Source organism: Bufo gargarizans, chromosome 4 (genome assembly GCF_014858855.1).
Source record: "Bufo gargarizans isolate SCDJY-AF-19 chromosome 4, ASM1485885v1, whole genome shotgun sequence".
NCBI classification, from domain to species: Eukaryota; Metazoa; Chordata; class Amphibia; order Anura; family Bufonidae; genus Bufo; species Bufo gargarizans.
The window spans coordinates 189,306,656-189,332,430 of record NC_058083.1 but is presented as its reverse complement, the minus strand read 5'-3'; the positions used below and the strand labels follow the sequence as shown (position 1 = coordinate 189,332,430).

At 44.7% G+C, this 25,775-nt stretch overlaps 1 protein-coding gene across 1 annotated transcript; it reads left to right on the top strand.

Moving 5' to 3' along the window:
* The first annotated feature begins 1,618 nt into the window (after positions 1 to 1,618).
* Positions 1,619 to 25,775, top strand: LOC122936385 (zinc transporter zipt-7.2-like). Its single transcript, XM_044292568.1, has 3 exons — positions 1,619 to 1,698; positions 23,274 to 23,369; positions 25,159 to 25,775. Exons 2-3 carry the CDS (start codon positions 23,295 to 23,297, stop codon positions 25,696 to 25,698), a joined length of 615 nt encoding a protein of 204 aa, XP_044148503.1. The 5' UTR covers positions 1,619 to 1,698; positions 23,274 to 23,294; the 3' UTR covers positions 25,699 to 25,775.

The window sequence follows — 25,775 nt, the reverse complement described above, 5'->3', positions numbered from 1 at the left end:
TATACATCAGGTGGGCTTAATGCCCAAATGCAGTATGCACCTATCCTTAGCTATGTAACACAAATAGTAGAGCTGGGCTAGGTTTTCCATAATCTGGGGCAAAGGTTCCATTCACTGCCCTCACCCTGACCCAGTCAAAGTAGCTTGGTCCCTCTCCTGTCAATCAGCATACAGAGCACATGCCCTGGTTGCCCCCTTCTGCCCTAACCATGCCCCAAGCAGTAGTATCCTTCTAACCCTGTGCAAAATCTCTAAAGCAAATGTGAATATGAAAGAAAAAGAAATGTACCAGAATAATGTGACACTGAAAATACTGAACCCTAAGGCCGCTCCATGATGATTACTGGGTAAAATCAAAAGCAGAGTGGAAGAATGGTGGTTACATCTAATCCCAACCCCCACATATGTCTCTGCTCTTGTACTGTAGCTTCTCAGAACAGCCCCATGATATTGCCCCATGGACATTGGATCCTCTACTGATGTAGCAGAAATCAATGGGTTCGGCCAGCTTTAGGGGACCTCAGTCCAGTTTGCCTTATTTTATCATTCTTTACTCTTCTGTGGCGTGTGACAGAACATCTATCTATTTACTGCAAGTTGGCAGTTCCATTAAAGGGGTTATGCCATGACTGATGTAAAAAAAAAAAAATCAGACATCAAATAGTATGTGATAATAGGGCTACTTTCACACTTGGGGCAGAGGATTCCGGCAGGCAGTTCCGTTGCTGGGACTGCCTGCCGGATCCGTCAAAACGTATGCAAACTGATGGCATTTGTCAGACGGATCAGGATGCTGATCCGCCTGACAAATGCATTGAAATGCCGGATCCATCTCTCCGGTGTCATCCGGGGACAAACGGATCCGGCAATAATTTTTTTAAAATTCTTTTTGCGGTCTGAGCATGCGCAGACCGCAATGCCGGATCCGTTTTGCTGGAACACTCGGGGCTGAATCTGGCATTAATGCATTTCAATGCAAGCAAGTGTTGTGGAATTTTGGCTGGAGATAAAACCGCAGCATGCTCCGGTATTATCTCCATCCTGAAAAGGCAAAAAGACTGAACTGAGGACAACTTGATGCATACTGAACCGATTGCTCTCCATTCAGAATGCATTAGGATAAAACTGATCAGTTCTTTTCCGGTATTGAGCCCCTAGGACTCAACTCAATGCCGGAAAAGAATAACGCAAGTGTTAAAGTACCCTAACAAAGCTACAACCAGCCCTGTACATCACATGGATCCAGAGATCTCCATATTCACTTCTCCAATTGCTCTGCTAGATTATCTTCAGCCGGGCAGCTCAGGGGATGTGTCCTTTCTGCTGTAGCTCTCTCTCTGCAGCTGCCACAGCTTCTAACAGAACATATCGCTGGTGACAATTGAAGGTTTTAACTGAGCACTTTGGACCAAAAAATAAATAAAAAAACAGCAGTTGCAATATGTGGATATATTTTATTGAATAGCTCACTGTCTATACTAAATATTTAATTATATGCAATTCCAAAAGTATTCAGATCTAGATGCTGGTTTGAAAGATGTAGAAAATGCTTTGTGACAAGGATTTTGGGCAAGGATATTTAATCATTTTTCTATCAAATGTATTTTTTTCAGCAAGGAGGTCAATGTACTACCGATGTGTTTGTGACACCAAATGAAGAAATCAGGGATATACTGTTAAATTGTCACTCAAGCACAGGTAAAAATATGCAAGAAGATATCACCTCATATACATATTTAAGTGAATATCTATTTCTTCATAAGAACAGTGATCCCCAAATGTTGCAGCTCACATGTCACTTTCAAATATGACAGATGGCATGGAGCCACAATGAACAGCAAAATGTAAGAATTACAATGATACAGTTTTTACCGCCACTAATATGGTTTTAACCCTAGTAGCATGTAATGGTAATATATAAGTGTAGGTTTGGAATAAGTAAAATAATGTGTATTATATTTCTGTTGTAGTAGATGACATTTACAACTGACATTTCTTTTTTGAATGGTGCATTTTATACAACACAATGGGGACCACAATGTGAGCAGGTTCAGGAAAAAGTTAGCACATACTGTCAGTAATTTTTATCAGTATTTGGAAACCAAAACCAAGAATGTGTCCCAAACACAGACGAGGAAAACATTTCTGTATTATACGCTATCTCTGGGGGTTCCAAATCCGGTTTTGGCTAACAGCTACTGATGCATACTGACCAAGTAAAGAAACACTGACCATGTAAAAGTCACCTAAATCCCAGTTAAATCCATGATCTGGGTGCTCGTATTGGGTGCATTCATTTTATGATAGCATCTACACAGTAATATGATAAAATTGTGACAAGGCATTTCCCTACCAGCATGTGCGGCTGGGCTGGTTTCCAGCCAGGTGAGGTCAAATACCGGACCCGAGTTTAAGTGCCGGTCCAGGTTTTGGCAGCACCTGGCTGTCTTTAAATAGGCAGCTGGGCTCAGCAGAGATGTCTCTGTTTTTGGGATCTGAGGCTTTGTGCCGTGCAGGAGGGCTGAGAACTGCACACTGGGGAAACGGGCCCCCTAAAGCCTGCTGTGGACTATATCACTATTGAACGCGGTCCCCAAAAAGGAACAGGAAAACTAGATTCTGATATCTCTTCCAGTGAAACTGACATTTCTGAAGGTGAAAAGGAGGGTGGTCAACCAAATCGAGGGAGAGGTCGCGGACGCAGAAGGGGTAGAGGACCACGGGGTACCTATGAAAATAGTGGGTCACGTGGTTCATATGACAACAGTGGTGCACGTTTTTTAGACCAAGGAATTCCCTATTACTAACATTACGTATCGTAGGGGTCGGTCGATACGTGACAGAATTATACGCAGCCACTTCAGCGAGACCAACGACCACACAGACGAGACCAAGGAATTCCCTATTACTTGCGAAACCGCAAAGAACCTGTAACCCCAACAACATCGAGTCAAAACAGTGTGGGCAGATATTGAATCTGTCATCACGTAAACTTGAACAAGCAGAGATGGCAATTCTCTGCAAAGGTTTATCATTTGTACCCACTTCTTTCTTTAACTTGTTCAATTGGATCAAGGATTTGAGTTTGTTTGCCAGAAAACTCAAATGGCATAAACACTTTTCCTTGATCAGTAGACGGGAGAGCAAAGAATTGGGAATTCCCTCTGATATTCTACAGGATGTCAAATTACTGTTTAACCTGAGTGACTGCACTATGCAGGAGGATAAAGGACCCTTTACTACTTTAAAAAATAGAATTACTAGAATACCACCAACTGGGGACCCTTCCTGCATTGATGTATTTCTTAACCAAGTGTCGCGAGATTTGGAGAAAATGACTCTGGAGAAACCCAGATTCAATTGCTCCAAAGAGGAATACAAGGCGATAGAAAATCTGGCTAGTGACAAGACCATCACAATTAAATCCTCTGACAAAGGGGGCAATGTGGTGGTTCTGGACACTTCAGACTATAAAAATCTATGCCTTGATTTGCTGAAGGATAAAGACACATACGAAAGACTTAAAGGTGATCCCACAATTGGTTATCAAACAACACTTAAAAACATCCTGGGGGAGGCCAGATCTGCTGGCTTGATCTCAGGAGAAGAGTTTGATTTTCTATTCAAAAAGTATCCCACAATCCCGACCTTCTATAGTCTTCCCAAGGTCCACAAGGGAACAACACCTCTCAAGGGGAGACCCATAGTTGCTGGAGTGAATAGCTTGGGACAAAATGTGGGTATCTACCTTGATTTCATCCTGGCCCCTTTTGTGAAGACTTTACCGTCCTACATTAGGGACACTAGCGACCTTCTCGGGCGCCTGGAGGGTGTGTGCATTGATGTCAACACTTGGTTGGCCTCTATAGACGTAGAGGCGTTGTACTCCTCAATCCCACATCATCTGGGTGTGAGAGCAGTTGAGACCTTTCTTATGACTAGGGGCCGACAATTTTATGCTCATAATGATTTGGTCATCAAACTCTTGGAATTCACATTGACATCGAATTACTTCCTGTTTAATGGGGCATTCTACCACCAGCTCAGGGGCATGGCGATGGGGAGTCCGTGTGCCCCATCGTACGCCAACTTGTTCCTGGGCTGGTGGGAGGAGAATGTTGTCTTCGGTGATTCGCTGGCCCACGTCGTCACACAGGTGGGGACGTGGGTCAGGTTCATCGACGATATATTCCTACTATGGAATGGGGAGGCTGATCAACTACAACACTTTGTTGACAGCCTCAACATTAATGAAGTGGGATTACGATTCACGTCAGAGGTCCAAAAGGACACTTTACCTTTTTTGGATGTGGTTATCATGAGAGGGAGAGGAGGGGAGATTCATACTAAAACTTACAGAAAACCTACCTCCACCAATGCTCTTCTGAATTGGAATAGTCATCATCCTCTCCCCCTTAAAAAAGGTATCCCCACAGGACAGTATTTAAGAATGAGGAGGAACTGTTCCAGTATGAGAGATTTTAAACTACAAGCCGACGACCTACGGACAAGATTCAAGGAAAAGGGTTATCCTGACTCGACCCTGAGGGCAGCATATCAGAAGGCATGCTCCAGGAGTCGATGTGAATTGCTGCACCCCAATAAGACAGACAAAGGTGACAAACAGATACGTCTGATTGGAACCTTTGATGGGGCAGCCAAAGAGGTACGAGATGTTATTTCAAAACATTGGAACATCTTGTTACTTGATCCAGATGTTAAGGATGTGGTTGCACCCCGTGCTAACATTACGTATCGTAGGGGTCGGTCGATACGTGACAGAATTATACGCAGCCACTTCAGTGAGACCAACGACCACACAGACGGCTGGCTAAAACCGCCGGTGGGTTGCTTTCGCTGTAGTGGCTGCGTAGCTTGCCCGTTCATTAAAAAAGGAGGCACCTTCAAAAGTAATACCACCAATAAGACCTACAGTATCAGGAATTTTTTGAACTGTAGATCTCAGGGTGTCATCTATAAGGCGACCTGCCATTGTGGATTAGAGTACGTGGGTAAAACCACAAGGGAACTTCGTAGGAGGGTGGGGAAACACCTCGGAGACATTAGGAACAAAAGGGATACCCCCCTCGCCAAACACGTTGAAATCAGCCATAATGGCAACCCGAAAGGCATCACCTTTATGGGTATTGAATCAGTCCCTCGGCCGAAGAGAGGAGGCAACTGGGACAGGAGGATATTACAGCGGGAGACGTGGTGGATCTTTGAGCTAAAGACTTCCCATCCTACAGGGCTCAATGAGCAGCTTTCATTCAGCTCGTTCATTGAGGAATCTAGATCCACGCACTAGTCTTTTACTACCTCCAGTGCCCCTCATCACATACCTACTATAATCACTATATACCCACTATGTCTATAAGTATGAGACTTGTAGTCCACTGAGCATACAGACATATTTAATTGGGTAATAGGTCTAGTCGAGCGTTTGTAGGTTTAATCCATCGTCACCCCTCATACTGGAATTTCACTCATACATTTGCAGTTCTCATAACTCTCCATCTGTGCGACATCTTGAAAGTACACATGGGGACCTTGATTATTGCGACTCTTAACTACAGCTGTAGAGCTGTCTAAATATACCTTTATGTTCCTGTTCACACTGTATGTTTGGGTCAAGCATCTCTATACCACCTACTTATTGGCCATTCAAATCGCAACATGTTTCCTGTTTTTAAATACCTTGGGTTGCGCCTCCCATGACATTAAGGAGTGACGCACCCTTACCTGACCTGTCAGGAATGTGGGTGTAAGGTGGGGAGTAGGAGTGGCTCACCTCCGTATCGCCACCTATAGTTAACCCAGATGACTCAGCCCCCTCCGACTATGCGACCAATCACTGAGAGTGCTATTGCCGCATCTGCATGGACCGCCCTTGATCACGTGACGGTAGCGAGTGACGCGACCCGATGCGTCACAGGTCACGTGACGGATCACATGGAACGGGGGGGAGGAGTCTATTTGACGCGCGCGCCTTTAAAAAGGACGCCAGCGCGAATAACCCGCTGCCACTGCCATACGCAGGATAGGTGCGGACCATGGACCCAATTTGAAGTTCCAGCAAGCTAAGTACTGCCTATTGTATACTGTATAGGATTGTGTCTCATGCTGCTTCAGCCTCACATGAAATGCTGATATAGGCACATACTGCCTGTCGTTACTTACCTGTGGTCCAGTTTATACTTGAGTCCCCTGATGATCTGGTGCCTGCGTTGGGATAGTGTTTCTTTGTTTCTTTTTCTTTTTCTTTTTCTATCAACTGATCTTAGAGGTGACTGGTCCTTTAACCACTTCAGCCCCGCTAGGTGAAACCCCCTTCATGACCAGGCCACTTTTTACACTTCGGCACTACACTCCTTTCACCGTTTATCGCTCGGTCATGCAACTTACCACCCAAATGAATTTTACCTCCTTTTCTTCTCACTAATAGAGCTTTCATTTGGTGGTATTTTATTGCTGCTGACATTTTTACTTTTTTTGTTATTAATCAAAATGTAACGATTTTTTTGCAAAAAAATGACATTTTTCACTTTCAGCTGTGAAATTTTGCAAAAAAAACGACATCCATATATACATTTTTCGCTAAATTTATAGTTCTACATGTCTTTGATAAAAAAAAAATGTTTGGGCAAAAAAAAAAAATGGTTTGGGTAAAAGTTATAGCATTTACAAACTATGGTACAAAAATGTGAATTTCCGCTTTTTGAAACGGCTCTGATTTTCTGAGCACCTGTCATGTTTCCTGAGGTTCTACAATGCCCAGACAGTAGAAAACCCCCACAAATGACCCCATTTCGGAAAGTAGACACCCTAAGGTATTCACTGATGGGCATAGTGAGTTCATAGAACTTTTTATTTTTTGTCACAAGTTAGCGGAAAATGATGATGATTTTTATTTTTTATTTTTTTCTTACAAAGTCTCATATTGCACTAACTTGCGACAAAAAATAAAAAATTCTAGGAACTCACCATGCCCCTCACAGAATACCTTGGGGTGTCTTCTTTCCAAAATGGGGTCACTTGTGGGGTAGTTATACTGCCCTGGCAATTTAGGGGCCCAAATGTGTGAGAAGAACTTTGCAATCAAAATGTGTAAGAAATGACCGGTGAAATCCGAAAGGTGCACTTTGGAATATGTGCCCCTTTGCCCACCTTGGCAGCAAAAAAGTGTCACACATGTGGTATCGCCGTACTCAGGAGAAGTTGGGGAATGTGTTTTGGGGTGTCATTTTACATATACCCATGCTGGGTGAGAGAAATATCTTGGCAAAAGACAACTTTTCCCATTTTTTTATACAAAGTTGGCATTTGACCAAGATATTTTTCTCACCCAGCATGGGTATATGTAAAATGACACCCCAAAACACATTCCCCAACTTCTCCTGAGTACGGCGATACCACATGTGTGACACTTTATTGCAGCCTAGGTGGGCAAAGGGGCGCATATTCCAAAGTGCACCTTTCGGATTTCACCGGTCATTTTTTACAGATTTTGATTGCAAAGTACTTCTCACACATTAGGGCCCCTAAATTGCCAGGGCAGTATAACTACGCCACAAGTGACCCCATTTTGGAAAGAAGACACCCCAAGGTATTCCGTGAGGGGCACTGCGAGTTCCTAGAATTTTTTATTTTTTGTCACAAGTTAGCGGAAAATGATGATTTTTTTTTCTTTCTCTTTTTTCCTTACAAAGTCTCATATTCCACTAACTTGCGACAAAAAATAAAAAATTCTAGGAACTCGCCATGCCCCTCACGGAATACCTTGGGGTGTCTTCTTTCCAAAATGGGGTCACTTGTGGCGTAGTTATACTGCCCTGGCAATTTAGGGGCCCATATGTGTGAGAAGTACTTTGCAATCAAAATCTGTAAAAAATGACCGGTGAAATCCGAAAGGTGCACTTTGGAATATGCGCCCCTTTGCCCACCTTGGCATCAAAAAAGTGTCACACATCTGGTATCGCCGTACTCAGGAGAAGTTGGGGAATGTGTTTTGGGGTGTCATTTTACATATACCCATGCTGGGTGAGAGAAATATCTTGGCAAACGACAACTTTTCCCATTTTTTTATACAAAGTTGGCATTTGACCAAGATATTTTTCTCACCCAGCATGGGTATATGTAAAATGACACCCCAAAACACATTCCCCAACTTCTCCTGAGTACGGCGATACCAGATGTGTCACACTTTTTTGCTGCCAAGGTGGGCAAAGGGGCACATATTCCAAAGTGCACCTTTCGGATTTTGCAGGCCATTTTTTACACATTTTGATTGCAAAGTTCTTCTCACACATATGGGCCCCTAAATTGCCAGGGCAGTATAACTACGCCACAAGTGACCCCATTTTGGAAAGAAGACACCCTAAGGTATTCCGTGAGGGGCACTGCGAGTTCCTAGAATTATTTTTTTTTGTCACAAGTTAGCGGAAAATGATGATGTTTTTTTTTTTTTTTTTTTTTCTTACAAAGTCTCATATTCCACTAACTTGCGACAAAAAATAAAAAATTCTAGGAACTCACCATGCCCCTCACAGAATACCTTGGGGTGTCTTCTTTCCAAAATGGGGTCACTTGTGGGGTATTTATACTGCCCTGGCAATTTAGGGGCCCATATGTGTGAGAAGTACTTTGCAATCAAAATGTGTAAAAAAAATGGCCTGCAAAATCCGAAAGGTGCACTTTGGAATATGTGCCCCTTTGCCCACCTTGGCATCAAAAAAGTGTCACACATCTGGTATCGCCGTACTCAGGAGAAGTTGGGGAATGTGTTTTGGGGTGCCATTTTACATATACCCATGCTGGGTGAGAGAAATATGTTGGCAAAAGACAACTTTTCCCATTTTTTTATACAAAGTTGGCATTTGACCAAGATATTTATCTCACCCAGCATGGGTATATGTAAAATGACACCCCAAAACACATTCCCCAACTTCTTCTGAGTACGGCGATACCAGATGTGTCACACTTTTTTGCAGCCTAGATGCGCAAAGGTGCCCAAATTCCTTTTAGGAGGGCATTTTTAGACATTTGGATCCCAGACTTCTTCTCACGCTTTAGGGCCCCTAAAAAGCCAGGGCAGTATAAATACCCCACATGTGACCCCACTTTGGAAAGAAGACACCCCAAGGTATCCAATGAGGCGCCTGGCAAGTTCATAGAATTTTTTTTTTTTTTCGCATAAGTTAGCGGAAATTGATTTTTTTTTTGTTTTTTCTCACAAAGTCTCACTTTCCGCTAACTTAGGACAAAAATTTCAATCTTTCATGGACTCAATATGCCCCTCAGCAAATACCTTGGGGTGTCTTCTTTCCAAAATGGGGTCAGTTGTGGGGTGTTTGTACTGCCCTGGCATTTGAGGGTCTCCGCAATCATTACATGTATGGCCAGCATTAGGAGTTTCTGCTATCCTCCTTATATTGAGCATACAGGTAATGAGATTTTTTTTTCCGTTCAGCCTCTGGGCTGAAAGAAAAAAATGAACGGCACAGATTTCTTCATTCGCATCGATCAATGTGGATGAAAAAATCTCTGCCAAAAAAAAAAAATGGAGGGGAAAGGCGTCTGCCAGGACATAGGAGCTCCGCCCTACATCCATACCCACTTAGCTCGTATGCCCTGGCAAACCAGATTTCTCCATTCGCATCAATCGATGTGGATGAATAAATCATTGCCGGGATTTTTTTTTTATATATATATATATATATATATATATATATATATACAAAGTGCTTGCCAAAGCATAGGAACGCCGCCTCCTCCTCAGCTCGTATGCCTCGGCAAACGTATCTGTCACTGCAGAGGAGAAAATCCCGTCTTGCAGCGCCGCATACACCGACTTGCGTGTAATCTGACAGCAGCGCAATGCTTCTGTCAGAATGCACATCGGTGCTGCAGCTAGTAGATCGGTTGGTCCACCTGGAAGGTAAAAAAAAAAAAAAAAAAAAAAAACAGGCCACAACGCAATAATTTTATTAACTTTGGAACAGAACATGTAACTTTAACTTTTGGAACTAAACATTAACCTGTTTGCTTACCTGTTTTTTTTTTTTTTTTTGTTTTTTGTTTTTTTACCTCTATAGAACAAACCTCTCCTTCCCCATGGGTCAATGTGCAAAGCGCAAATCGCCCAAAGATGTTGCGAAGTGCGTTATGCACTTTGTCCCATGTGAAAGGAGACGTTTGCAGCAGCTGTGAGTGAATGGGCCCTAATAGCCCTGTGTGCCTATCCTGGTGATATGATCCCTATGCTAGGTGTACCTGTGTGTGGTACTTTCGGAAACACTCCCCTAAGCATAGGGCAGGGTGGTCGGGACAGTCAGGACAGAAATAGCGGGTGTCACGCCTTATTCCACTCCTGCTACAGACACGACATTTTTTTCGGGGTGGCGGTCGGTTTCAGGTACCAGCAACGACACTGGGGAAGTGTCGCTCGTGTAGACGGCTAACTACACTGGTGGATGGGGCCACGGAACCTCCTGGATACAGGAGGTTCGCGATGATCTCTTCCTGAAATTTGAGGAAGGATCCAGTTCTCCCAGCCTTACTGTAGAGAACAAAACTATTGTACAGAGCCAATTGAATTAAATATACAGACACCTTCTTATACCAGCGTCTGGTGCGTCGGGAAACTAAATACGGAGCCAACATCTGGTCATTGAAGTCGACCCCTCCCATGTGGAGGTTATAGTCGTGGACTGAGAGGGGCTTTTCAATGACACGGGTTGCTCGCTCAATTTGTATTGTCGTGTCTGCGTGAATGGAGGAGAGCATGTAAACGTCACGCTTGTCTCTCCATTTCACCGCGAGCAGTTCTTCGTTACACAGTGCGGCCCTCTGCCCCCTTGCAAGACGGGTGCTAACGAGCCGTTGGGGGAAGCCCGCGCGACTAGTTCGCGCGGTACCACAGGCGCCAATCCGTTCTAGAAACAAATGCCTAAAGAGGGCCACACTTGTGTAGAAATTGTCCACATAAAGATGGTACCCCTTGCCGAATAAGGGTGACACCAAGTCCCAAACTGTCTTCCCACTACTCACAGTGATGTGTGCTCCGAGTGGGCCAGTGTTCACACCGCCTGGCTCCACAATTTTTTCAAACCTGACCAGTTCACCGAGGTTGGCAGGGAATAATTTTTGTCCTCCAAGAGAGGTTTTTTGATACAATGTTTACTGTTGAGCCAATTATTTTAAATTTAATCATTAAAGACATATCTTTTTAAGATGTACCATTATTCAATTTAGCTTCTATTTAGTTTGGGCGTCATTATATATATAAGTATGACCAGCTTGTAATATAGGTTGTAATCACATATCTATCTCAAACAGGTACATTTTCGCATACTGATCTTTGTCCTTTAGTAATATAATTGTCCATAGCAATTTGGGGCTTTTTAAAATGTCTTCAGTTTTTTTCTAGCTATTTGGGTTGGTTGTTACCTTGTAAAATAGACCTCCGTGTTTTCTAGATGTTGGATTGGGTTTCTATAAGTGTTGGTATCATTGTGACATTTCCAACCTTTTAATGTAACAGTTTCTTCCCCTTAAGGAGATTTATCACTTATCCACAGGAGAGGTAAAAAATGTATGACTGCTCCAGGCTCCCCTGCTGGACCCCAACAATCACTAGAATGGGGGTCTCAAGTCTCCTCTTCCTCCTCACTACATGACCACAGCGAGGAGGAGTTTGAGTGGCAGTCAAGAAGGAGCACTGCTCCTCATTCAATGCTTATGGGGCATTGATGACAGAAGAAGCTTAGAATCGAGCAGCAGCACTCATGCTCAACCACAGCTAAAATGGAAAACCATAAATCACCATAAATCTATATGCATTAACATGTGTTTTTAATGTGATTGCATGTGCATGATGGTTGTGCCATTTGGGCTGTTCCCCATAACAAGTCTAAACTTGGTCATTGCGTTAGATACTTCTACATTTCAAGGGTTTTGCATCAAGTCCCATCCTCTAATGACATACATACTCATGTTCACTATTTCTTCTTAGGTAGTTGCAGGAACAGCTTACCATGTGGAATTTACAATTCTTGAGTCTACTTGTAACAAATCAGCTGAAGATTTTTCCCTGTGTAACTCCCTGGACTGTGAATTTGCAGTAAGTATATAACAAATAAAATGGTAATACAAGTTAGGTTCTAGTTTTCTTGTCATCTCTATCAACTTTCTTGGGGTACAACCTAATGGCACTGCCATGTGGTCATCCTGCAGTTAAGGACTGCATGTGGCTGCCCGCATGTGGTTACCACATGTATTGTCATGTGTTTACGATGTGATTTTTGTCTGCCATCATTCATGGACTATTGTTAGCACGGTGGTGAATTTTCGTGGTTCTTTAGCATTCTGATTAGCTTCAAATAGTGATATCCATGGTAAAATATATTAAACATATACAGCAGCTGATCAACTGTATAACCACTGCGGTCAGAAGACACAAGTGAACAGGCATGTTTTACATGTGGTCGACCGCACAACAGGAGCTGTCCTCACAACTTGGAAAGTGCCAAATCTATTGGGAAATGAGATGCTGCGGTTCCTAACCCCATCACGACCCATAGTGATTCTATTCCATCTTTAATAAATACTTTGTTTTAACCTTACATCTATGTGCAGAGACCTCATTCCATCACTGGAAGACAAATGGTATGCAAACAATAGTGCTGATATACACTAAAGAATTAGAAGGGTCAATAATGGGAAGATCTTAAGAATGTTAACTAATTTTAACTAATACTAAGTTATAATTACAGAAAATAATCAGAATATTATTTAAAATACATAATTAGTACCACAACAAAGCTCCGTCTCTTCAGTGAATATGGAATATGTGTGTGTATGTGTGTGTATATATATATATATATATATATATATATATATAAATATATATATAAATATAATCAGTGAAATGAGGGCAGCACTCCAGTTTTGTGGTGAAAAAGGTGGCTTTTATTACACCTAACAGCAATGCAGCATTTCAGCTCTCTCAATGGAGCCTTTGTCAAGCTTGCCCTCATTTCACCGATTTTGTTCTACTCTTCCTGGTCCAGGAATTCAATGTTCTACTATTCCTGGTCCAGGAATTCAAGTGGGATTTGCAGCTGGCAACCTAAAGAGTGCTGCTGTTTTACTTTTGTTATATATATATATATATATATACACATACACACACACATACACACACACACACACACACACACTATATATACACACCTTTCCATTCAATGGTTTTTATTTTTTTATTTTCTACATTCCAAGGAACAAATGGAATTTTGTAGTAAGCAAAAAAAAAAAATATTATTATAAAAATATTGTTACATTCTTCAAAGTAACCCCATTTGCTTTGATGGCAGTTTTTCACACTCTTGGCATTTTCTCAATCAGCTTCATGAGGTAGTCACCTGGAATGGTCTTCAAATAGTCTTGAAGGACTTCCTAAATGTGCTGAGCACTTGTCTGCTTTTCCTTCACTCTGTGGGTCAACTCATCCCAAACCATCTCCCTTGGGCCATGTAAACTAACAGCACTGCATCACTCTCCTTCTTGGTCAGATAGCCCTTATATCTGTTTGTGGTCATTGTCCTCTTGAATAACAAATGATGGTCCTACTAAGCGCAATCCAGATGGCATGGCATGTTACTGCAGAATGCTGTGGTATGTGGTAGCCATTCTGGTTAAGTGTGTCTTTAATTTTGAATAAATCACCAATAGTTTCACCTTTGAAAGCACCCCACACCATCACACCTGCTCCTCCATGCTTCATGGTGGGAGCCACAAATGTAGAAACCATCCACTCACCTTTAGTGCATCTCACAGAACACCAATACTTGGTGATTGGAACCAAAAATCCCAAATTTTGACTCATCAAAAATGGAGAGTACAGTTTCCACTGGTCTACTGTCCATTCCTTGTGTTTCTTGGTGAAGACATTCTCTTCTCCTTCTTGTTTTTGCTTCTTAGTACAAGCTTCTTTGCAGACCATAAAGGCCAGAATGTGTCTGGTACTTGATCTCTGCATTGATGTACAGTACAGACCAAAAGTTTGGACACACCTTCTCATTCAAATAATTTTCTTTATTTTCATGACTATGAAAATTGTAGATTCACACTGAAGGCATCAAAACTATGAATTAGCACATGTGGAATTATATACATAACAAAAAAGTGTGAAACAACTGAAAATATGTCATATTCTAGGTTCTTCAAAGTAGCCACCTTTTGCTTTGATTACTGCTTTGCACACTCTTGGCATTCTCTTGATGAGCTTCAAGAGGTAGTCACCTGAAATGGTCTTCCAATAGTCTTGAAGGAGTTCCCAGAGATGCTTAGCACTTGTTGGCCCTTTTGCCTTCACTCTGCGGTCCAGCTCACCCCAAACCATCTCGATTGGGTTCAGGTCCGGTGACTGTGGAGGCCAGGTCATCTGGCGCAGCACCCCATCACTCTCCTTCATGGTCAAATAGCCCTTACACAGCCTGGAGGTGTGTTTGGGGTCATTGTCCTGTTGAAAAATAAATGATGGTCCAACTGAACGCAAACCGGATTGAATAGTATGCCACTGCAAGATGCTGTGGTAGCCATGCTGGTTCAGTATGCCTTCAATTTTGAATAAATCCCCAACAGTGTCACCATTTCTTAAAGTAATGATGGCCACTAGTTTTTTCTTTACTTCGCTGCTTTTTTCTTGCCATAATACAAATTCTAACAGTCTATTCAGTAGGACTATCAGCTGTGTATCCACCTGACTTCTCCACAACGCAATTGATGGTCCCAACCCCATAAGAAATCACACTTATTAAACCTGACAGGGCACACCTGTGAAGTGAAAACCATTTCAGGTGACTACCTCTTGAAGCTCATCAAGAGAATGCCAAGAGTGTGCAAAGCAGTAATCAAAGCAAAAGGTGGCTACTTTAAAGAACCTAGAATATGACATATTTTCAGTTGTTTCACATGTATATAATTCCACATGTGTTAATTCATAGTTTTGATGCCTTCAGTGTGAAAATAAAGAAAACTCTTTGAATGAGAAGGTGTGTCCAAACTTTTGGTCTGTATTGTAGATTAGGTGCTGCTAATTTGCAGTTTCTGAGGCTGGTAACTCTAATGAACTTTTTCCTTTCCTGGGGAAGTCTTCATGAGAGCCCATTTCATCATAGAATTTAAAGGTTTTCATGACTGCATATGAGGATACCTTCGAAGTTTGGGAAATTTTCCAGATTAAATGACCTTCATTATTAATTTATTTTATGCACTTATATAGCGCTACTATATTCCATGGCACTTTACAGACATTAACATCCAACTGTCCCCAATGGGGCTCACAATCTAAGGTCCCTATCAGTAGGTCTTTGGAGTGTGGGAGGAAACCGGAGTACCCAGAGGAAACCCACACAAACACAGGGAGAACATACAAACTCCATGCAGATATTGTCCTTGGTCGGATTTGAACCTAGGACCCCAGTGCTGCTAGGCACCAGTGCTAACCACTGAGCCACCGTGCTTCATGTCTTTAAGTAATTCTGGACTATTAATTGGACTGACTTTACTTAGTTGAGTGTTTCTTGCCATAATGTGCATTAGAACAGTAATAAAAGGGCTAAACACTGAATGGAACTGTGTACTAATCCTACCTCCGCACAATACAACTGATAGTAAGCATCTAGTGGCTGTGGTGCCGTTCAGTTTCTGAGCCTGCACCATCATTAAAGCCCCAATTTGCGCTGTAGATTTATGGCACAAGTCGAAAAAGGGGCTAAAGGGGATTGAGCTATCAGGACAATACCAGTACATATGCTCTTTTATGTTCATATGTTCCCCTCTATGTGCTAGAATAGAAAGCTTCTCTGTATGAGAGGCTACTGTTTTGGTAGACTGGGGTTTCTGTGTCAGTGTTGATAAGAAATCTTGCAGGTCTACGATGCCTCTCTTAACAACTGTGGCACCCGAGGTTCTATTGGATTAATAGTTGTCCACTGAAATCCACTGAGTCATTTTGATTTCAATTGATGCCATGTAATGCTTTGTAGTGCTCCATGCAAAATGAGCAGATGCATCAGCTAAGGCTAGTTTCACACTAGTGCTACAGATCCTGCAGGCTGTTTTGGCAGGGAACATCCTGCCAGATCGTTCTGCATTCTGGCATTGCCGGAATCTTGAAAGTCTCAGTTCGGCCCCATTAAATATAATGGGGACTGCCAGAGATCCAGCCATATTCTGGCAAATATGCAGAGATTCGGACGGAAGAAAACAGCTGCTCGGCATATTAATGGGGCCAGACGGAGACTTTCAATCTTCTGGGAATGCTGGAATGCACAGAGATCCATCAGGGTACAGCCTGCCGGATCTCTTGTGCAAGTGTGAAAAAAGCCTAATAACAGATTACTTGTACTAGCACTAGTGTGTAGGGATGAGTGAACTCGAACTGTATAGTTCGGGTTCGTACCGAATTTTGGGGTGTCCGTGACACGGACCCGAACCCGGACATTTTCGTAAAAGTCCGGGTTCGGGTTCGGTGTTCGTCGCTTTCTTCGCGCTTTTGTGACGCTTTCTTGGCGCTTTTTGAAAGGCTGCAAAGCAGCCAATCAACAAGCGTCATACTACTTGCCCCAAGAGGCCATCACAGCCATGCCTACTATTGGCATGGCTGTGATTGGCCAGAGCACCATGTGACCCAGCCTCTATTTAAGCTGGAGTCACATAGCGCCGCCCGTCACTCTGCTCTGATTAGCGTAGGGAGAGGTTGCGGCTGCGACAGTAGGGCGAGATTAGGCAGATTAACTCCTCCAAAGGACTTGATTAACTGATCGATCTGCAGCTGTGGATCATTGAGCTGCTGATCCTCAATTGCTCACTGTTTTTAGGCTGCACAGACCGTTTGTCAGTCACATTTTTCTGGGGTGATCGGCGGCCATTTTGTGTCTTGTGGTGCGCCAGCACAAGCTGCGACCAAGTGCATTTAACCCTCAATGGTGTGGTTGTTTTTTGGCTAAAGCCTACATCAGGGTGAAGCTGTCACACCAAGTGCATTTAACCAGCAATAGTCTGTTCATTTTTTGGCCATATACAAAATCAGGGGCAAGCTGCGCCTGTCACCAAGTGCATTTAACCCTCAATGGTGTGGTTGTTTTTTGGCTAAAGCCTACATCAGGGTGAAGCTGTCACACCAAGTGCATTTAACCAGCAATAGTCTGTTCATTTTTTGGCCATATACAAAATCAGGGGCAAGCTGCGCCTGTCACCAAGTGCATTTAACCCTCAATGGTGTGGTTGTTTTTTGGCTAAAGCCTACATCAGGGTGAAGCTGTCACACCAAGTGCATTTAACCAGCAATAGTCTGTTCATTTTTTGGCCATATACTAAATCAGGGGCAAGCTGCGCCTGTCACCAAGTGCATTTAACCCTCAATGGTGTGGTTGTTTTTTGGCTAAAGCCTACATCAGGGTGAAGCTGTCACACCAAGTGCATTTAAACAGCAATAGTCTGTTTATTTTTTGGCCATATCCCAGTCTAATTCTGTCACTAAATCCATACCGGTCACCCAGCGCCTAAATACTAGGCCTCAAATTTATATCCCGCTAAATCTGTCCCTAGTGCTGTAGCTGGGCGAGTTATTTAGTGTCCGTTCAAGCACATTTCTTGTTCTGGGTTGAAATACAATTCCCAATTTAGCAATTTCATAATTTAGTGGTTTCTGCTATATCAGAGCTATTTGAAATCTATCCCTAAAAGGGTATATAATATTCAAGGTGCACATTGGGTCATTCAGAATAACTTCACACACACCCGCTACTGTGTATTTCCAAGTCTAATTCTGGCACTAAACCCATACCTGTCACCCAGCGCCTAAATACTAGGCCTCAAATTTATATCCCGCTAAATCTGTCCTTAGTGCTGTAGCTGGGCGAGTTATTTAGTGTCCGTTCAAGCACATTTCTTGTTCTGGGTTGAAATACAATTCCCAATTTAGCAATTTCATAATTTAGTGGTTTCTGCTATATCAGAGCTATTTGAAATCTATCCCTAAAAGGGTATATAATATTCAAGGTGCACATAGGGTCATTCAGAATAACTTCACACACCCGCTACTGTGCATTTCCAAATCTAATTCTGTCACTAAACCCATACCTGTCACCCAGCGCCTAAATACTAGGCCTCAAATTTATATCCCGCTAAATCTCTCGTTACCGCTGTCCTGTTGTGGCTGGGAAAGTTATTTAGTGTCCGTCAAAGCACATTTTTTGTTCTGGGTTGAAATACAATTCCCAATTTAGCAATTTCATAATTTAGTCGTTTCTGCTATATCAGAGCTATTTGAAATCTATCCCTAAAAGGGTAGATCATATTGAAGGTGCACATAGGGTCATTCAGAATAACTTCACACACACGCTTCTGTGCATTTCCAAGTCTAATTCTGTCACTAAATCCATACCGGTCACCCAGCGCCTAAATACTAGGCCTCAAATTTATATCCCGCTGAATTTGAATACAATACATTGGGCCAAATAATATATTTGTTGTTGTGGTGAACCATAACAATGAGAAAAACATCTAGTAAGGGACGCGGACGTGGACATGGTCGTGGTGGTGTTAGTGGACCCTCTGGTGCTGGGAGAGGACGTGGCCGTTCTGCCACATCCACACGTCCTAGTGTACCAACTACCTCAGGTCCCAGTAGCCGCCAGAATTTACAGCGATATATGGTGGGGCCCAATGCCGTTCTAAGGATGGTAAGGCCTGAGCAGGTACAGGCATTAGTCAATTGGGTGGCCGACAGTGGATCCAGCACGTTCACATTATCTCCCACCCAGTCTTCTGCAGAAAGCGCACAGATGGCGCCTGAAAACCAACCCCATCAGTCTGTCACATCACCCCCATGCATACCAGGGAAACTGTCTCAGCCTCAAGTTATGCAGCAGTCTCTTATGCTGTTTGAAGACTCCGCTGGCAGGGTTTCCCAAGGGCATCCACCTAGCCCTTCCCCAGCGGTGAAAGACATAGAATGCACTGACGCACAACCACTTATGTTTCCTGATGATGAGGACATGGGAATACCACCTCAGCATGTCTCTGATGATGACGAAACACAGGTGCCAACTGCTGCGTCTTTCTGCAGTGTGCAGACTGAACAGGAGGTCAGGGATCAAGACTGGGTGGAAGACGATGCAGGGGACGATGAGGTCCTAGACCCCACATGGAATGAAGGTCGTGCCACTGACTTTCACAGTTCGGAGGAAGAGGCAGTGGTGAGACCGAGCCAACAGCGTAGCAAAAGAGGGAGCAGTGGGCAAAAGCAGAACACCCGCCGCCAAGAGACTCCGCCTGCTACTGACCGCCGCCATCTGGGACCGAGCACCCCAAAGGCAGCTTCAAGGAGTTCCCTGGCATGGCACTTCTTCAAACAATGTGCTGACGACAAGACCCGAGTGGTTTGCACGCTGTGCCATCAGAGCCTGAAGCGAGGCATTAACGTTCTGAACCTGAGCACAACCTGCATGACCAGGCACCTGCATGCAAAGCATGAACTGCAGTGGAGTAAACACCTTAAAACCAAGGAAGTCACTCAGGCTCCCCCTGCTACCTCTTCTGCTGCTGCCGCCTCGGCCTATTCTGCTGCTGCCGCCTCGGCCTCTTCCTCCGCCTCTGGAGGAACGTTGGCACCTGCCGCCCAGCAAACAGGGGATGTACCACCAACACCACCACCACCACCTCCGTCACCAAGCGTCTCAACCATGTCACACGCCAGCGTTCAGCTCTCCATCTCACAAACATTTGATAGAAAGCGTAAATTCCCACCTAGCCACCCTCGATCCCTGGCCCTGAATGCCAGCATTTCTAAACTACTGGCCTATGAAATGCTGTCATTTAGGCTGGTGGACACAGACAGCTTCAAACAGCTCATGTCGCTTGCTGTCCCACAGTATGTTGTTCCCAGCCGGCACTACTTCTCCAAGAGAGCCGTGCCTTCCCTGCACAACCAAGTATCCGATAAAATCAAGTGTGCACTGCGCAACGCCATCTGTGGCAAGGTCCACCTAACCACAGATACGTGGACCAGTAAGCACGGCCAGGGACGCTATATCTCCCTAACTGCACACTGGGTAAATGTAGTGGCAGCTGGGCCCCAGGCGGAGAGCTGTTTGGCGCACGTCCTTCCGCCGCCAAGGATCGCAGGGCAACATTCTTTGCCTCCTGTTGCCACCTCCTCCTTCTCGGCTTCCTCCTCCTCTTCTTCCACCTGCTCATCCAGTCAGCCACACACCTTCACCACCAACTTCAGCACAGCCCGGGGTAAACGTCAGCAGGCCATTCTGAAACTCATATGTTTGGGGGACAGGCCCCACACCGCACAGGAGTTGTGGCGGGGTATAGAACAACAGACCGACGAGTGGTTGCTGCCGGTGAGCCTCAAGCCCGGCCTGGTGGTGTGTGATAATGGGCGAAATCTCGTTGCAGCTCTGGGACTAGCCAATTTGACGCACATCCCTTGCTTGGCGCATGTGCTGAATTTGGTGGTGCAGAAGTTCATTCACAACTACCCCGACATGTCAGAGCTGCTGCATAAAGTGCGGGCCGTCTGTTCGCGCTTCCGGCGTTCACATCCTGCTGCTGCTCGCCTGTCTGCGCTACAGCGTAACTTCGGCCTTCCCGCTCACCGCCTCATATGCGACGTGCCCACCAGGTGGAACTCCACCTTGCACATGCTGGACAGACTGTGCGAGCAGCAGCAGGCCATAGTGGAGTTTCAGCTGCAGCACGCACGGGTCAGTCGCACTACAGAACAGCACCACTTCACCACCAATGACTGGGCCTCCATGCGAGACCTGTGTGCCCTGTTGCGCTGTTTCGAGTACTCCACCAACATGGCCAGTGGCGATGACACCGTTATCAGCGTTACAATACCACTTCTATGTCTCCTTGAGAAAACACTTAGGGCGATGATGGAAGAGGAGGTGGCCCAGGAGGAGGAGGAGGAGGAGGAGGAAGAGGGGTCATTTTTAGCACTTTCAGGCCAGTCTCTTCGAAGTGACTCAGAGGGAGGTTTTTGGCAACAGCAGAGGCCAGGTACAAATGTGGCCAGCCAGGGCCCACTACTGGAGGACGAGGAGGACGAGGATGAGGAGGAGGTGGAGGAGGATGAGGATGAAGCATGGTCACAGCGGGGTGGCACCCAACGCAGCTCGGGTCCATCACTGGTGCGTGGCTGGGGGGAAAGGCAGGACGATGACGATACGCCTCCCACAGAGGACAGCTTGTCCTTATCCCTGGGCAGCCTGGCACACATGAGCGACTACATGCTGCAGTGCCTGCGCAACGACAGCAGAGTTGCCCACATTTTAACCTGTGCGGACTACTGGGTTGCCACCCTGCTGGATCCACGCTACAAAGACAATGTGCCCACCTTACTTCCTGCACTGGAGCGTGATAGGAAGATGCGCGAGTACAAGCGCACGTTGGTAGACGCGCTACTGAGAGCATTCCCAAATGTCACAGGGGAACAAGTGGAAGCCCAAGGCCAAGGCAGAGGAGGAGCAAGAGGTCGCCAAGGCAGCTGTGTCACGGCCAGCTCCTCTGAGGGCAGGGTTAGCATGGCAGAGATGTGGAAAACTTTTGTCAACACGCCACAGCTAACTGCACCACCACCTGATACGCAACGTGTTAGCAGGAGGCAACATTTCACTAACATGGTGGAACAGTACGTGTGCACACCCCTCCACGTACTGACTGATGGTTCGGCCCCATTCAACTTCTGGGTCTCTAAATTGTCCACGTGGCCAGAGCTAGCCTTTTATGCCTTGGAGGTGCTGGCCTGCCCGGCAGCCAGCGTTTTGTCTGAACGTGTATTCAGCACGGCAGGGGGCGTCATTACAGACAAACGCAGCCGCCTGTCTACAGCCAATGTGGACAAGCTGACGTTCATAAAAATGAACCAGGCATGGATCCCACAGGACCTGTCCGTCCCTTGTCCAGATTAGACATTAACTACCTCCCCATAACCATATATTATTGGACTCCAGGGCACTTCCTCATTCAATCCTATTTTTATTTTCATTTTACCATTATATTGCGATGCTACCCAAAGTTGAATGAACCTCTCCTCTGCCTGTGTGCTAGGCCTAAATATATGCCAATGGACTGTTGCAGTGGTGGCTGACATGAAGCCTGATTCTCTGCTATGACATGCAGACTAATTCTCTGCTGACATGAAGCCAGATTGTCTGTTACGGGACCTCCCTCCTCTGCCTGGGTGCTGGGCCTAAATTTATGACAATGGACTGTTGCAGTGGTGGCTGACGTGAAGCCTCATTCTCTGCTATGACATGCAGACTGATTCTCTGCTGACATGAAGCCAGATTGTCTGTTACGGGACCTCTCTCCTCTGCCTGTGTGCTAGGCCTAAATATATGCCAATGGACTGTTGCAGTGGTGGCTGACGTGAAGCCTCATTCTCTGCTATGACATGCAGACTGATTCTCTGCTGACATGAAGCCAGATCCTCTGTTACGGGACCTCTCTCCTCTGCCTGTGTGTGTGCTGGGCCTAAATATATGCCAATGGACTGTTGCAGTGGTGGCTGACGTGAAGCCTCATTCTCTGCTATGACATGCAGACTAATTCTCTGCTGACATGAAGACAGATTCTCTGTTACGGGACCTCCCTCCTCTGCCTGGGTGCTGGGCCTAAATATATGCCAATGGACTGTTGCAGTGGTGGCTGACGTGAAGCCTCATTCTCTGCTATGACATGCAGACTAATTCTCTGCTGACATGAAGACAGATTCTCTGTTACGGGACCTCTCTCCTCTGCCTGGGTGCCGGGGCCTAAATATCTGAGAATGGACTGTTCCAGTGGTGGGTGACGGGAAGCCAGATTCTCTGCTATGGAACCTCTCTCCAATTGATTTTGGTTAATTTTTATTTATTTAATTTTTAATTTAATTCATTTCCCTATCCACATTTGTTTGCAGGGGATTTACCTACATGTTGCTGCCTTTTGCAGCCCTCTAGCTCTTTCCTGGGCTGTTTTACAGCCTTTTTAGTGCCGAAAAGTTCGGGTCCCCATTGACTTCAATGGGGTTCGGGTTCGGGACGAAGTTCGGATCGGGTTCGGATCCCGAACCCGAACATTTCCGGGATGTTCGGCCGAACTTCTCGAACCCGAACATCCAGGTGTTCGCTCAACTCTACTAGTGTGTTTTCTTTTTTTGTTAGCTGCTAGATTTAATATATTTATTTTGTTTCCTTTTTCTCTAGCATACTGGCTACTGTAAGAGTATGGCTGTAGCACACTGGAGCACTCCAGATGAAAAGAATGTGCTAAAAGTGACCTGTGAAATATTTGAACCAGAGGTATATGAAATAAAGCAATGTATCAGTAATATGAAACAAGTATTGAGCGCAGTAAGATTGTGAGATATTCAGGGCAGACTGTCTGTGCTTTAACTCCACGGCAGTACAAAAGATCCAGTTCTTCTTGAATGGAAAAGAACTAAGAAGTCATTGATGGAACAATATATATTTTTTCTTATAATCTTGATCTACATAGAAAAGACTTTGGTAATTCAGTGGAATAGAGTAGACGGCAATATCAGATTGGTGAACTTGCACAAGCACTGCCATCTCTTCATTATTTACATCAGCCCATGTAGTGGTGGTAAAGGGTATTTTTCAGTTTTGTCCTATTAACCAGTATACCAGTAAATAAGTGTCACGGCTGAGGATGGGGGAAACCCTCAGCCGTGTGATGCCAGATGATGTAGTGGCTACTCGGCCATGAGAACAGGATAGGGAGCAGGTCACCTCCTCACGCATCCCTAACCTGACCCTAACTCCTACCTGCATGGGCCGACCTTGATGGTAGGAGGACCCATGCGCAGGAACCTCGGCGCCCTGACTTACCCTCCGCAGGTCCCTGAGCTAGGAGCTGGGTAAGACGACCTACTCCTCCTAGGCACGGAGGAGCAGGAGTCTCAATGGCCAAGCTGTTGGGAAAAGGGGGACATAAACAGCCTTACGGGAATGGCAGGCGAATGAGAAGTTCCGCCAACCTGCCACAGCCTTGCTGACTGGATCCCTGAGCAGACAGGAATCCAGAACCGTACGCTGCACCAAATACATAGGAAGGTCCCAACAGAATATAACAAACTACATAAACACACAGCCAAACTTAAACATAGCAACAATACTTTATGACCACAGGGGTGGCTCTCACTGGTAAGGTAGATGGAGGTCACAGGAGGCTGCTCCAGCAAGCATGGCTGAAGCAACCTACTGAGTCATGCTAACAGTGAGGCTTTATAGGCCAAGAAGCCACACCCCACAGTCAGACACACCCAGTGACACACACACACACACTGGGAAGGGAGTTAACCCTTCCAACACCACAGAAGGGAAAACACCAACTTAAAGAGGAAGTGTCCAACTGTAGCAACACACTGTGTGGTTGTTACCGCTGGCAACGACATGGGTGGCAACCGTGTCCTGGGAGACAGCCCAAAGGCCGGGACACTGCCACCACATGTACACATCACCAAACGTTGCCACGGGCAACCATAGTGCAGGAAGAGTGTCAGTGCACACAACACACTACACAGAGTGCACACAGACATACAACACAGTGAACACAATACTCATACCTAACATAGAGGTTGCTAGGTGCAACCGCATGCACAGCAGGAAAGCTGCCACATACATACGTTGTCAGCGGCAACCACAGGTGAGGCAAATACCACTGCCCTCACCTGTGATTGACAACAAAACCAAACCGCTGACAATCGCATGCGGTTGAGAGTCACGGTCATAGCCATGGCCGTGACAATAAGTTGGGGGCACTTTTATGGACATGCATATTCTGTTCAATTATTACTACTAAAACACTAGGCTCCAAGCAACATTTCTGCATGTGTTTGGCCAATTTATTGTGTTAATATGATCAATAACTCTTTGCTCATCCATTATTAAAGTTCACTATGGTGCCTGTAAAACCAAATGTAATCAAGACTTCACAGTGCATATTTTAGCTTGTATTTCACTTTGATCTTATTACATCATATCTGTATTTTAAATAATACAAGTCATCAGGTTAGAGTGACTTTTGAACAGTATTTTTATGTGAAAATAATATTGTCCTTATGTTTAGGTGGCTGTTGTGGAACAGCAGAAACATAATGAAGGCCATGGTGCAGACAAACAAGATCATGGAAAGAAAGGAGACAGGGAAAGAGGAAAAAAGCATGGCCACAGACATGGACATGGGCACACTAAGCATGGGGACAAACATGGACATAAACATGACCACAAACATGATCATGACCATAACAGTGAAAGTCACGAGCATGAGCACGATCATGAGAATCTACACAATTATGAGCATCATCATGGCCAGCCACAAAGGCCTTATGGTCCTCCATCAGATCCACCTAAACCAGTTGGCACAATTACATATCTTTCTGGAAATGAAGCACCAACTACGGATGCTACTCCAGATCAAGAAAAGAAGGTTGAAGGAGCAAAACCAGATAAGAAGCAGGAAAGAAAACCATCTAAATCATTTATTCGCCCTTTCCCTGAGAAGGCCTCGGTATCAGACCAATGCCCTGGTCCAGCCATGAATATTCCAATTACTGAAAATATTCCTATTGTAGAAGTTGTTCAAGAATCAACAACACTTCCAAAGTAGATGTGATAGAAATGATTCTGATAACACACTCTTGTATTTCCTATTTTTGTAAAGAACACCTGCTAGACTGCATTTCA